We start from the raw sequence: 12,777 nt of genomic DNA, 5'->3' as shown, positions 1-12,777 counted from the left end.
TTTTTCCCCAATTTTTCCCTATTTCCCCCCAATTTTTCCCTATTTCCCCCAATTTTTCCCCTTTTTTCCTCCAATTTTCCCCTTTTTCCTCCCAATTTTCCCCCCAATTTTTCCCTCTTTCCCCCCAACTTTTCCCCCTATTTTCCCCTCCAATTTTCCCCTTTTTCCCCCCAATTTTTTCCCCAATTTTCCCCCCAATTTTCCCCAGTTTTTCCCCCTATTTTTCCTTTTCCCCCCAACTTTTCCCCCAATTTTTTTCCCCATTTTTCCCCCAATTTTTCCCTGTTTTTCCCCCAATTTTCCCCCAATTTCCCCCCTTTTTTCCCCCAATTTTCCCCTCCAATTCCCCCTTTCCCCCCCCATTCCTCCCACTTCTCCCCATTTCCCAGGAGCGTGGATTCTCCCAGCCTGGGCTTCGGGGCCGATCCCTTCCTGCCGCACCTCCTGGAGGACGAGCAGGGCCCCATTCCCGACCTGGAGCCGGACCCGGAATGCCAGGCCTGGAGCAGCAATTCCCAGGCCTGGAGCAGCAATTCCCAGGGCTGGCAGCAGCATTCCCAGGGCTCGCAGAGCTGGCAGCACTCGGTGGCCCGGGAGCTCGTGGCCAGCTTGCCGCAGCGCGAGGTGGACCGGCAGGAGGTCATCAACGGTACCGCGGGCCGGGGGGGGCTGCTCCTGGGCTGCTGCTTCCCGGGGTCTGGGGGCTCATTCCCGGGGTTTGGGGGCTCATTCCCAGCATCTGGGGGCTCATTCCCAGGGTCTGGGGGCTCATTCCTGGGGTTTGGGGGCTCATTCCCACCTTTGGGGGCTCATTCCTGGGGTTTGGGGGCTCATTCCTGGGGTTTGGGGGCTCATTCCCGGGGTTTGGGGGCTCATTCCCACCCTTGGGGGCTCATTCCTGGGGTTTGGGGGCTCATTCCCAGGGTTTGGGGGCTCATTCCTGGGGTTTGGGGGCTCATTCCCAGGGTTTGGGGGCTCATTCCCACCCTTGGGGGCTCATTCCCACCTTTGGGGCTCATTCCCAGGATTTGGGGTCCCATTCCCAGGGTTTGGGGTCCCCCCTGATGTCCCCAATGTCCCTGATGTCCCCCGATGTCCCCCTGATGTCCTCGTGATGTCCCCAATGTCCCCCTGATGTCCCCAATGTCCCCAATATCCCAAATATCCCCAATGTCCCAAATGGCCCCCCGATGCCCCCTGATGTCCCCGATGCCCCCTGATGCCCCCTGATGTCCCCAATGCCCCCCTGATGTCCCCCCTGATGTCCCCCCCGATGTCCCCAATGTTCCCAATGTCCCCAATGTCCCCCTGATGTCCCCAATGCCCCCCGATGTCCCCCCTGATGTCCCCCCTGATGTCCCCAATGCCCCCTGATGTCCCCTGATGTCCCCAATGCCCCCCTGATGTCCCCCCTGATGTCCCCAATGCCCCCCTGATGTCCCCGATGCCCCCCTGATGCCCCCGTGATGTCCCCAATGCCCCCCCTGATGTCCCCAATGCCCCCCGATGTCCCCCCTGATGTCCCCCCTGATGTCCCCAATGCCCCCCTGATGCCCCCCTGATGTCCCTGATGTCCCCAATGCCCCCCTGATGTCCCCAATGTCCCCCCTGATGTCCCCAATGCCCCCCTGATGTCCCCAATGTCCCCCCGATGTCCCCCCTGATGTCCCCTGATGTCCCCAATGCCCCCCTGATGTCCCCAATGCTCCCCTGATGTCCCCCCTGATGTCCCCAATGCCCCCCTGATGTCCCCAATGCCCCCCTGCTGTCCCCTGATGTCCCCAATGCCCCCCTGATGTCCCCCCTGATGTCCCCCCCGCTGTCCCCCCTGATGTCCCCAATGTCCCCCCTGATGTCCCCTGATGCCCCCCTGATGTCCCCAATGTCCCCCCTGATGCCCCCTGATGTCCCCTGATGTCCCCAATGTCCCCAATGTCCCCAATGCCCCCCTGATGTCCCCCCCGCTGTCCCCCCGTGTCCCCAGAGCTCTTTGGCACCGAGGGCTCCCACCTGCGCATCCTGCGGGTGCTGGACCTGCTCTTCTACCAGCGGCTGCGCCGGGAGAACCTCCTGAGCCGGGAGGAGCTGGGGCTGCTCTTCCCCAACCTGCCCGACCTCATCGACGTGCACAGTGAGCCCCTCCCCAAACCCCCGAAATCCCGGAATCCCGGAATCCCCAAATTCCTGACCCCACTGCTTCCCAAAATCCCACTCAGATCCCGCCCATTCCCAACCTTCTCTTTGGGATCCTGCTCTTCCCCAACCTGCCCGACCTCATCGACGTGCGCAGTGAGCTTCATCCCAAAATCCCAGACCCCGGAATCCTGAAACCCTGAAATCCTCGAAGCCCAAAATCCCGAAATCCCTGGCCCCACTGGTCCCCAAAATCCCAGCGGGAATCTGCTCCTTCCCCTAAATCCTGACCCCGCTGGGATCCTGCTCTGCCCCAGCCAGCCCGACCTCGTTGACGTCCACAGTGAGCCCAAAATCCCCAAATCCAGAAATCCCAAAATCCCCCAAATCCCCAAATCCAGAAATCCCCAAATCCCCCAAATCCAGAAATCCCCAAATCCCCCAAATCCCTGAATCCTGAAATCCCCAAAATCCCCAAATCCCCGAATCCTGAAATCCCAAAATCCCACTGGGAATCTGCTCCTTCCCAAACCCCCGACCTCGCTGAGCTCTGCAGTGAGGCTCCTCCCAAAATCCCCCTTTCCCAGATCCTGGTTTTTTCCAGGATTCTCCATCCCAGGACCTCTCCCTTGTGGCCCTCACCCCTCTTCCCGTCGTTCCCTCGCTTCTCCCTCTTTTTCCCTCTTTTTCCCTCTTTTCCCTCTCTTTCCCCTCTCCCAGCTCCCGTTTTTTCCAGGATTTTCCATCCCAGACCACGCTTTGGGTCTCCCCACCCCTCTTCCCGCCATCCCCCATTCCCAAACCCTCCGGGATCCTTCCCAGCCCCCCATCCCTGACCCTTCCCTCCGCTCCCAGATTCCCTCTCGGAATCCATGAAGAAGCTCCGGGAAGAGGGACCAATCATCCGGGAGATCGGGGATTTGATGCTGGCCCGGGTGAGGAACAGCGGCCGAGCCGCCTTTGTCCGCTCCGGGCTGGCTCGGGGAATTCCAGGGCGGGATTTTGGCGACCCCTGACCCCGTTTTCCCATGGGAATTCCCAGTTTGACGGCGCAGCCAAGGAGGAATTCCAGAGGGTGGCCGCCACCTTCTGCTCCTACCAATCCATCGCCCTGGAGCTCATCAAGACCAAGCAGCGCAAGGAGAGCCGGTTCCAGCTCTTCATGCAGGTCCGGCCGTCATTCCAGAGGGTTTTCCCAGGGTTTTTTTATGGAATTCTGAGGGGCTTTTCCCCCCTCTCCCCAGGAGGCCGAGAGCAACCCGCAGTGCCGGAGGCTGCAGCTGAAGGATTTGATCGTGTCGGAGATGCAGCGGCTCACCAAGTACCCGCTGCTCCTGGAGAACATCATCAAGTGCACCGAGGGTAAACTCCGGGATTCCCGGGAATTCCGGGGGCTCGGCCCGAAATTCCCCATCCTCGGGGTTCTCTCCTCCGTGGGTTTGAGGGAATCCCGCAGTGGAGGGAAGGGAGAAGGGGGTGGTGAATGGGGGAAATTCCCACCCGGACGTTGCAGAGGGGATTCTGGGTGATTCCGGAGGGGAATTCGGGATCTGATCCCAGGGAACGGGACAGGACAAGAGGGAACGGCCTCGAGCTGTGCCAGGGTTGGAGATTTGGGAGGATTTTTCCAAATCGTGGAAAAAGGGTTGGGAATTGCATCCATTTTTGTTTGAAAATCCCCATTCCCACACCCCATTTTTCCCTGGAAATCTCCTGGTTTTCCCCCTTTCCCATATATCCCACTCCCAGCGGGCTCCCTGAACCCTATCCCATTTTTCCCTGTTCATCCCCCATTTTTCCATGGAAAAGCCCCATTTTTCCCATTTTCCCCACTATCCCAGCCGGCTCCCCAGACCAGGAGAAGCTGTGCCCATTCCCACACCCATTTTGCCCCATTTCCCCATGGATTTTCCCCACAGATTTCCCCCATTTCCCATGGATTTCCCCCATTTCCCCCATGGATTTTCCCCATTCCCCGTGGATTTCCCCCATTCCCCGTGGATTTCCCCCATGGATTTCCTCCATTTCCTCCATGGATTTCCCCCATGGATTTCCCCCATTCCCCATGCATTTGCCCCATGGATTTCCCCTCCATTTCCCCCATGGATTTCCCCCATTCCCCGTGGATTTCCCCCGTGGATTTCCCCCATGGATTTCCCCCATTCCCTGTGCATTTCCCCCATGGATTTCCCCCCATTTCCCCCATGGATTTACCCCATTCTCCATGCAATTCCCCCTTTTCCCCCACAGATTTCCCCCATTCCCTGTGGATTTCCCCCACAGATTTCCCCCATTCCCTGTGGATTTCCCCCATGGATTTCCCCCATTCCCCATGCATTTGCCCCATTTCCCCCACAGATTTCCCCCATTTCCCATGGATTTCCCCCGTGGATTCCCCCCATTTCCCATGGATTTCCCCCACAGATTTCCCCCATTCCCCGTGCATTTCCCCCATGGATTTCCCCCATTCCCCGTGCATTTCCCCCATTTCCCCCATTCCCCCCATGCATTTCCCCCATTTCCCCACAGATTTCCCATTCCCCCCATGGATTTCTCCATTCCCTGTGCATTTCCCCCATTCCCCGTGCATTTCCCCCACGGATTTCCCCCATTCCCCCCATGCATTCCCCCCCCCCCCATTCCCCAGGGGTTACCGCCCCGTTTCCCCACGGCTGGTTGCCGTTATCCCGTTCTTTTCCCAGCGGGCTCTCCGGAGCAGGAGAAGCTGTGCCGGGCGCGGGATCAGTGCCGGGACGTTCTGCGCTTCGTCAACGACGCCGTGCGGCGCGCGGAGAACCGGCACCGGCTGCAGGGCTACCAGCGGCGCCTGGACACGGCCGCCCTGGAGCGCACCAGCAACCCGCTGGCCGCCGAGTTCCGGGTGCGCGGCGCCCCGCTCCCCGCGGGAACGCCCCTTCCCAGCCCCGCTTCCCACGGGAATGCCCCTTCCCAGCCCCCTTTTCCATGGGAATCCCCGTTCCCAGCCCCCTTTTCCACGGGAACGCCCCTTCCCAGCCCCGCTTCCCACGGGAATGCCCATTCCCAGCCCCCTTTTCCATGGGAATCCCCGTTCCCAACCCTGCTCGCCACGGGAATGCCCATTCCCAGCCCCGCTTCCCACGGGAATGCCCCTTGCCAGCCCCCTTTTCCACGGAAATGCCCCTTGCCAGCCCTGCTTCCCACGGGAATGCCCCTTCCCAGCCCCCTATTCCACCAGAATCCCCATTCCCAACCCCCTTTTCCATGGGAATGCCCATTCCCATCCCCCTTTTCCACAGGAATCCCCGTTCCTAACCCCCTTTTCCATGGGAACGCCCTTTCCCAGCCCCCTTTTCCATGGGAATCCCCATTCCCATCCCCCTTTTCCACGGGAACCCCCGTTCCTAACCCCCTTTTCCACGGAAACGCCCCTTCCCAGCCCCCTTTTCCATGGGAATGCCCCTTCCCAGCCCCCTTTTCCACGGGAACGCCCCTTCCCAGCCCCGCTTCCCACGGGAATGCCCCTTCCCAGCCCCGCTTCCCACGGGAATGCCCATTCCCAGCCCCCTTTTCCATGGGAATCCCCGTTCCCAACCCTGCTCGCCACGGGAATGCCCATTCCCAGCCCCGCTTCCCACGGGAATGCCCCTTGCCAGCCCCCTTTTCCACGGGAATGCCCCTTCCCAGCCCCGCTTCCCACGGGAATGCCCCTTCCCAGCCCCCTATTCCACCAGAATCCCCATTCCCAACCCCCTTTTCCATGGGAATGCCCATTCCCAGCCCCCTTTTCCACAGGAATCCCCGTTCCTAACCCCCTTTTCCATGGGAATGCCCCTTGCCAGCCCCCTTTTCCATGGGAATCCCCATTCCCATCCCCCTTTTCCACGGGAACCCCCGTTCCTAACCCCCTTTTCCACGGAAACGCCCCTTCCCAGCCCCGCTTCCCACGGGAATGCCCCTTCCCAGCCCCCTTTTCCATGGGAATGCCCCTTGCCAGCCCCCTTTTCCATGGGAATCCCCGTTCCCAACCCTGCTCGCCATGGGAATGCCCCTTGCCAGCCCTGCTTCCCACGGGAATCCCCGTTCCTAACCCCCTTTTCCATGAGAATGCCCCTTCCCAGCCCCCTATTCCACCAGAATCCCCATTCCCAGCCCCGCTTGCCACGGGAATGCCCCTTGCCAGCCCCCTTTTCCACGGGAATGCCCCTTCCCAGCCCCCTTTTCCATGGGAATTCCCGTTCCCAACCCTGCTCGCCACGGGAATGCCCCTTCCCAGCCCCCTTTTCCACAGGAATCCCCGTTCCTAACCCCCTTTTCCATGGGAATGCCCCTTGCCAGCCCCCTTTTCCATGGGAATCGCCATTCCCAGCCCCTTTTCCATGGGAATGCCCCTTCCCAGCCCACTTTTCCACTGGAATCCCCATTCCCAGCCCCCTTTTCCATGGGAATGCCCCATTCCCAGCCCCCTTTTCCATGGGAATGCCCCTTCCCAGCCCCCTTTTCCATGGGAATCCCCGTTCCCAGCCCCCTTTTCCATGGGAATCCCCGTTCCCAACCCTGCTCGCCATGGGAATGCCCCTTGCCAGCCCTGCTTCCCACGGGAATCCCCGTTCCTAACCCCCTTTTCCATGGGAATGCCCCTTGCCAGCCCCCTATTCCACCAGAATCCCCATTCCCAGCCCCGCTTGCCACGGGAATGCCCCTTGCCAGCCCCCTTTTCCACGGGAATCCCCGTTCCTAACCCCGCTTCCCATGGGATTGCCCCTTCCCAACCCTGCTTGCCCCATTCCCAGCCCCTTCCCAGCCCCCTATTCCACAGGAATCCCCGTTCCTAACCCCCTTTTCCATGGGAATCCCCATTCCCAACCCCCTATTCCACCAGAATCCCTATTTCCAACACCCCTTTTCCATGGGAATCCCCGTTCCTAACCCCCTTTTCCATGGGAATGCCCCTTCCCAGCCCCCTATTCCACCAGAATCCCCATTCCCAGCCCCCTTTTCCACGGGAATGCCCATTCCCAGCCCCCTTTTCCATGGGAATGCCCCTTCCCAACCCTGCTTGCCACAGGAATGCCCCTTCCCAGACCCTCTTCCCACCGGAATGCCCCTTGCCAACCCCACTTTCCGTGGGAATGCCCCTTCCCAGTCCCACTTCCCAAGGGAATCCCCATTCCCAGCCCCGTTTTCCATGGGAATGCCCCTTCCCAGCCCCCTATTCCACCAGAATCCCCATTCCCAACCCCCTTTTCTATGGGAATGCCCATTCCCAATCCCCTTTCCCAAGGGAAGGCCGCTTCCCTGCCCCGTTTCCCACAGGAATTGCTGTTCCCAGCCCTGCTTCCCGCCAGAATGTCCCTTCCCAGCCCCCTTTTCCATGGGAATCCCTCTTTCCATGTCCCCTTTTCCATGGGAATGCCCCTTCCCAACCCCGTTTTCCATGGGAATCCCCATTCCTGCACCCCATTTCCCCATGGAAATCTCCCACTTTTCCCCTCTTTTCCCCATATCCCGATCCCAACGGGAAAATGAGATGGGAAAAATAATGGGAAAAGTGGGGATTTTTGGGGTGTTTTCCCATGGATTTTGGGGTCTTTTCCCATGGAGTTTTTGGGTGTTTTCCCATGGATTTTGGGGTCTTTTCCTATGGATTTTTTGGGTGTTTTTCCATGGATTTTTGGGGTGTTTTCCATGGATTTTTGGGGTGTTTTTCCATGGATTTTGGCTCCTGCAGAACCTGGACCTGACCTCGCACAGGATGATCCACGAGGGGCCCCTGACCTGGCGAGTGGCCAAGGACAAGACCGTGGGTACGGACTGGGGGAGCTGGGAGGAACTGGGAGCACTGGGAGGGACTGGGAGCACTGGGAGAGGGGGATTGGGAGCACTGGGAGGGACTGGGAGCACTGGGAGAGGGGGATTGGGAGCACTGGGAGGGGCTGGGAGCACTGGGAGACCTCCCTGCTTCCCTCCCGAGTTCGAGTTTCCATCCCCACCCCAAGCCCCTTTTCCCCTGGAACAATGGAATCTTCTCCTGCCTTCCCTTCCCAAAATTCCCAACCCGGAATTCCTGAAAATTCCCGCAATTCCAGAGCTGCTCCTGGAGGGCTGAGCTTCCACCTCTACCCCACATCCCATGGAACGAGGGAGCTTTCTCCTGACCTCCTGTTCCAAAATTCCCCAAAAAATTCCCCAAAAAATTCCCCAAAAAATTCCCCAAAAATTCCCCAAAAATTCCCATCATTCCCACCGTTCCCAAAATTCCCCGAATTCCCACAATTCCAGAGCTGCTCGTGCTGCTCCTCCCGGATCTGAGCTTCCACCCCAATCTCTCTTCCCCCCTTTTCCCACCAAACACGGGAAGTTTCTCCTGCCTTCCCAGCCCCAAAATTCCCCCAAAAATTCCAGAAAAATTCCCAAAAAATTCCCGGCATTCCCACCATTCCCCAAAATTCCCAAAAATTCCCCAAAATTCCCACAATTCCAGAGCTGCTCGTGCTGCTCCTGCTGGATCTGACCTCCCACCCCCGCGTCCACCCTAAGTCCAAGGGAGCTCTCTCCTGCCTTCCCTCCCCATCCCTTCCCAAAACTCCCCCCCAAAAAATTCCCCAAAAATTCCCGAGAACTTCCCGGAACTCCGGCAATTCCAGAGCTGCACGTGCTGCTCCTGGAGGAGCTGCTGGTGCTGCTGCAGCGCCAGGACGAGCGGCTGGTGCTGAAGTGTCACAGCAAGAGCGCCCTGGGGGCCTCCTCCGACACCAAGGGCAGCTTCAGCCCCGTCCTCAAGCTCAACTCGGTGCTCATCCGCTCCGTGGCCACAGGTGGGAGGCGGAAATCCGGGAATTCCGGGGGATTTCGGGGGATTTCGGGGGTGGGAAGGGGAAAACGGGGGGGGAAAAACGGGGGTTTTGTTAAAAAACGGGGGTGGGAATGAGGGATTCACGTGGAAAAATGGGGATTCAGCCCCGGCCTCGAGCTCAGCTCGGTGCTTGTCTGCTCCGTGGGCACCGGTGGGAGCTGGAAATCCTGGAATTCCGGGGATTTTGGGGGTGGGAAGGAGTTTAAAGGGTGGGAGGAGCCTTTAGAAATCCCATCTAAATCCAGGAGTGGTTTGGGGTGGGAGGCATCGTCCCAAATCCAAGGGCAGGGACATTCCCACTGCTCCAGGTGGATCCAGGGCTGGGGAATCCATGGAATAACCCAGGCCAGGGTCCAGAATTTATCCCAGATATCCCAAATAAACCAGCCCAGGGAATCCTGGAATGGTCTGGGGTGGAAAATCCTTCAGGATTATCCCGTTCCCACTGTCCCAGGGGACTCCTGGGCGCTCCCAGGAATCCAGGATTTATCCCTAAAATCCCCTCCGAGCCAGCGCAGGGAACCCTGGAATGCTTTGGGATGGAAAAGATCCCCAAAGATCCGAGGGCAGCGACGTTCCCACCATCCCAGGCGGCTCCAGGCTGGAGCTGGGCGCTCCCAGGGATGGGGAATCCATGGAACGATGGCCGGGGGTGTCCCCGGGGGGGCAATTCCGGGCTCATCCCGGGAATTCCGGGCTCATCCTGAGGGTTTCCGTCCCCCCAGACAAGCGGGCCCTGTTCATCATCTGCACCTCGGAGCTGGGACCCCAGATCTACGAGCTGGTGGCGCTGACGTCCTCCGAGAAGAACACGTGAGGGAAAGGGGGACAGGAACCCCCGGGACGAGCCCGAAAATTCCCCAGGACGGGCTGGGAAATTCCCTGGGAGGGGCCGGAATCCCTGGGATGAGCCAGAAAATCCCTGGGGGGACAAAAACCCCTCGGGATGAGCCCAAAAATTCCCTGAGAGGGGCTGGAAAATTCCCTGGGGGGGACAAAACTCCGTGGGATGGGCTGGAATTCCCGGAATTCCTCCTGGGGCAGGTGGATGGAGCTGCTGGAGCAGGCGGTCCAGGGGGCCACCAGGAGCGTCACCGGGCCACCAAAACAGCACCACAGCGAGGCCACCACGGCGGCCACCGGGTGAGCTGGGAATGGGAATGGGATGGGATGGGATGGGATGGGATGGGATGGGATGGGATGGGATGGGATGGGATGGGATGGGATGGGATGGGAATGGGATGGAGCTCAAGGGGTTCCTGATGTCCCCAGAGGGTTCCTGGGATGGGGACACCGGGGGGGCTCTCTGGGACACTGGGGGGGCCGTGCCCCCACGGTGACGCTCCCGTCCCGTTCCCAGGCTGGAGCTGCCGGATCCCGACGTGTCCCCGGTGCTGTCCCGAGGCTCCGGAGCCGAGCCCGAGGCTGAGGATTGTTCCTCGGGTAGGGCTGGCCCTGGCCCCTCCTGTCCCCATCCCTGTCCCCATCCCTGTCCCATCCCTGTCCCCTCCTTGTCCCCATCCCTGTTCCCATCCCTGTCCCCATCCCTGTCCCCTCCTGTCCCCATCCCTGTCCCCATCCCTGTCCCATCCCTGTCCCCATCCCTGTCCCCATCCCTGTCCCATCTCTGTCCCCATCCCCGTCCCCATCCCTGTCCCCTCCTGTCCCCTCCTGTCCCCATCCCTGTCCCCATCCCTGTCCCATCCCTGTCCCCATCCCTGTCCCATCCCTGTCCCATCTCTGTCCCCATCCCCGTCCCCATCCCTGTCCCCTCCTGTCCCCTCCTGCCCCAGGGCCACCCCAGCTCCATGTCCCCTGTTCCCGCAGCCGACAGCGACCCCGATCCCTCGGGAAGGGACAAACCCCTGGAGGAGCTGCTGGAGGAGCCGGGGGGACAGGAGGGGGACCTGGGACAGGCCGGGATCGGGGTCACCGACCCCATCCCGGGGGTCCCCAAATACCTCGGAGGCGCCGGAGTGGCCGAGGCGGCGCTGCAGGACGGTGAGGCCGGGGGGGACCCTCGGGAAAACCCGAAATCCCCCAATTCTCCTCCCTCCATTCCCCATCCCAGGACATTTTTCCCTCTGGAAACCCCAAAACTGCCCCGTCCTGGAACATCTCCCCCTGGGATAACCCCAAATCCCCTTTTCCCTCCCTCCGGTCCCAATCCCAGTGGAGACCCTGCAGCTCCTGATCGTCCGGTGGCTCCGGCCGGGCCGGGACCCCGATCCCGAGGACGACGTCACCCCCACGCCCTCGGTGGCCGGAGCAGCCTCCGGCCAGGGCTGGGATTCCGTGGTGTCCGGCCGGGACTCGGTGATGTCCAGTTGGGATTCAGCGATGTCCAGCCGGGATTTGCCGCTGTCTGGCCGGGATTTATCGGTGTCCAGTCAAGATCCGGTGACGTCCGGCCGGGATTCGCCGATGTCCAGCCAGGATCTGGTGATGTCCAGTCGGGATTTGCCCGTGTCCGGCCGGGATTTGCCCATGTCTGGCCAGGATTTGCCCGTGTCCAGTTGGGATTTGCCCGTGTCCAGTTGGGATTTGCCCATGTCCGGCCGGGATTTGCCCATGTCCAGTCGGGATTTGCCCATGTCTGGCCGGGATTTGCCCATGTCCGGCCAGGATTTGCCCATGTCCAGTCGGGATTTGCCCGTGTCCAGTTGGGATTTGCCCGTGTCTGGTCGGGATTCGGCGCTGTCCAGTCAGGATTCGGTGATGTCTGGCCGGGATTTGCCGATGTCCGGCCGGGATTTGCCAATGTCCAGCCGGGATTCGGCCGCCCAGGACGGATCCCGGGAAGAGCCGGAGGGGCCGGAGCCCAACGGGATCCAAATCGTCCGGAAAGGTAAAGGGGGATGGGATTGGGGCGGGATTTGGGGGAATTTGGGGCAGGTTTGGGGCAGCATTTGGGGTGGGATTTGAGGGAATTTGGGGTGGGATTTGGGGGAATTTGGGGTGGGAAGTGACAGGAATTCCCTGCCTTGCTGGGATTTGGGATCTGGGCTCTCGATCCCTGGTCCTTGCTGGGATCCGGGGTCTCATTCCCTGCCCATTCCTGGGATTTGGGATCTCGATCCCTGGTCCTTGCTGGGATCTGGGGTCTCATTCCCTCCCCTTTCCCAGGACTTGGGGTCTCATTCCTGAGGTTTGGGGTCTCAGTCCCTGTCCCTCTCTGGGACTGGGTTCTCCTTCCCGGATTTGGGGTCTCCTTCCCGGATTTGGGGTCTCCTTCCCCGCTCCCTGCGTGAGCTTCCCCGGATCAGAGCTGGGCCCGGGGGGGGCTGGGTTTGGGGTGCTGATTTCGGGTGCTGATTTTGGGGTTCTGATTCGGGATTTCGGTGCTGGGCGCTGATTTTGGGGTGCTGCTGCTGCTGCTGCTGCCGGGTGCCGATTTTGGGATTTGGGTTTCGGGTGTTGCTGATTTGGGGTGCCGATTTTGGGGTGCTGCTTTTGGGTGCCGGGTGCTGATTTGGGGTGCCAATTAATTCCGGGTGCTAATTTGGGGCGCTGGGTGCTGATTTTGGGTATCAATTTTGGGGTGCCGGCTGCTAATGGGGGGTGCCAATTAATTTTGGGGTGCTAATTTCGAGTGCTAATTAATTTCAGGTGCTCATTCGGGGTGCTGATTTTGGGTGCCGATTTTGGGGTGCCGGGTGCTAATTGGGGGCGCTAATGAACTTCGGGGGTACCGATTAATTTCGGGTGCCTCTCGGGGGTGCTAATGAACTAATTGGGGTGCTAATTACCGCATTCCGGTGGCGGGGCCGCTCCCCCCCCCCCTTCCCCCCCCCCCCCCCTTTTTTTGG

General features: G+C 60.3%; 1 protein-coding gene across 2 annotated transcripts in view; it reads left to right on the top strand.

Annotated features, from left to right (window-relative positions):
- Positions 1-12,777, top strand: part of LOC138098613 (rho guanine nucleotide exchange factor 11-like) — a 36,496-nt gene that overhangs the window by 20,737 nt on the left and 2,982 nt on the right. The window contains exons 24-37 of one of the 2 annotated variants that reach the window (XM_068995268.1): positions 390-649; positions 1,985-2,131; positions 2,989-3,068; positions 3,176-3,301; positions 3,378-3,495; positions 4,836-5,014; positions 7,844-7,919; positions 8,760-8,930; positions 9,694-9,781; positions 10,013-10,111; positions 10,329-10,411; positions 10,796-10,969; positions 11,142-11,816; positions 12,095-12,754. In XM_068995268.1, the coding sequence (XP_068851369.1) occupies positions 390-649; positions 1,985-2,131; positions 2,989-3,068; positions 3,176-3,301; positions 3,378-3,495; positions 4,836-5,014; positions 7,844-7,919; positions 8,760-8,930; positions 9,694-9,781; positions 10,013-10,111; positions 10,329-10,411; positions 10,796-10,969; positions 11,142-11,816; positions 12,095-12,219 (2,401 nt within the window). In that variant the 3' untranslated portion in view covers positions 12,220-12,754. Of the gene's footprint in view, positions 1-389; positions 650-1,984; positions 2,132-2,988; positions 3,069-3,175; positions 3,302-3,377; positions 3,496-4,835; positions 5,015-7,843; positions 7,920-8,759; positions 8,931-9,693; positions 9,782-10,012; positions 10,112-10,328; positions 10,412-10,795; positions 10,970-11,141; positions 11,817-12,094; positions 12,755-12,777 lie in introns of those variants that run through there. The other variant, XM_068995267.1, reaches the window with a different exon arrangement.

This window comes from Aphelocoma coerulescens, chromosome 25 (genome assembly GCF_041296385.1).
Source record: "Aphelocoma coerulescens isolate FSJ_1873_10779 chromosome 25, UR_Acoe_1.0, whole genome shotgun sequence".
In the NCBI taxonomy this organism is placed as follows: Eukaryota; Metazoa; Chordata; class Aves; order Passeriformes; family Corvidae; genus Aphelocoma; species Aphelocoma coerulescens.
Note: the sequence above shows the minus strand (reverse complement) of the source record. Positions and strands in the feature narration are given on the sequence as shown.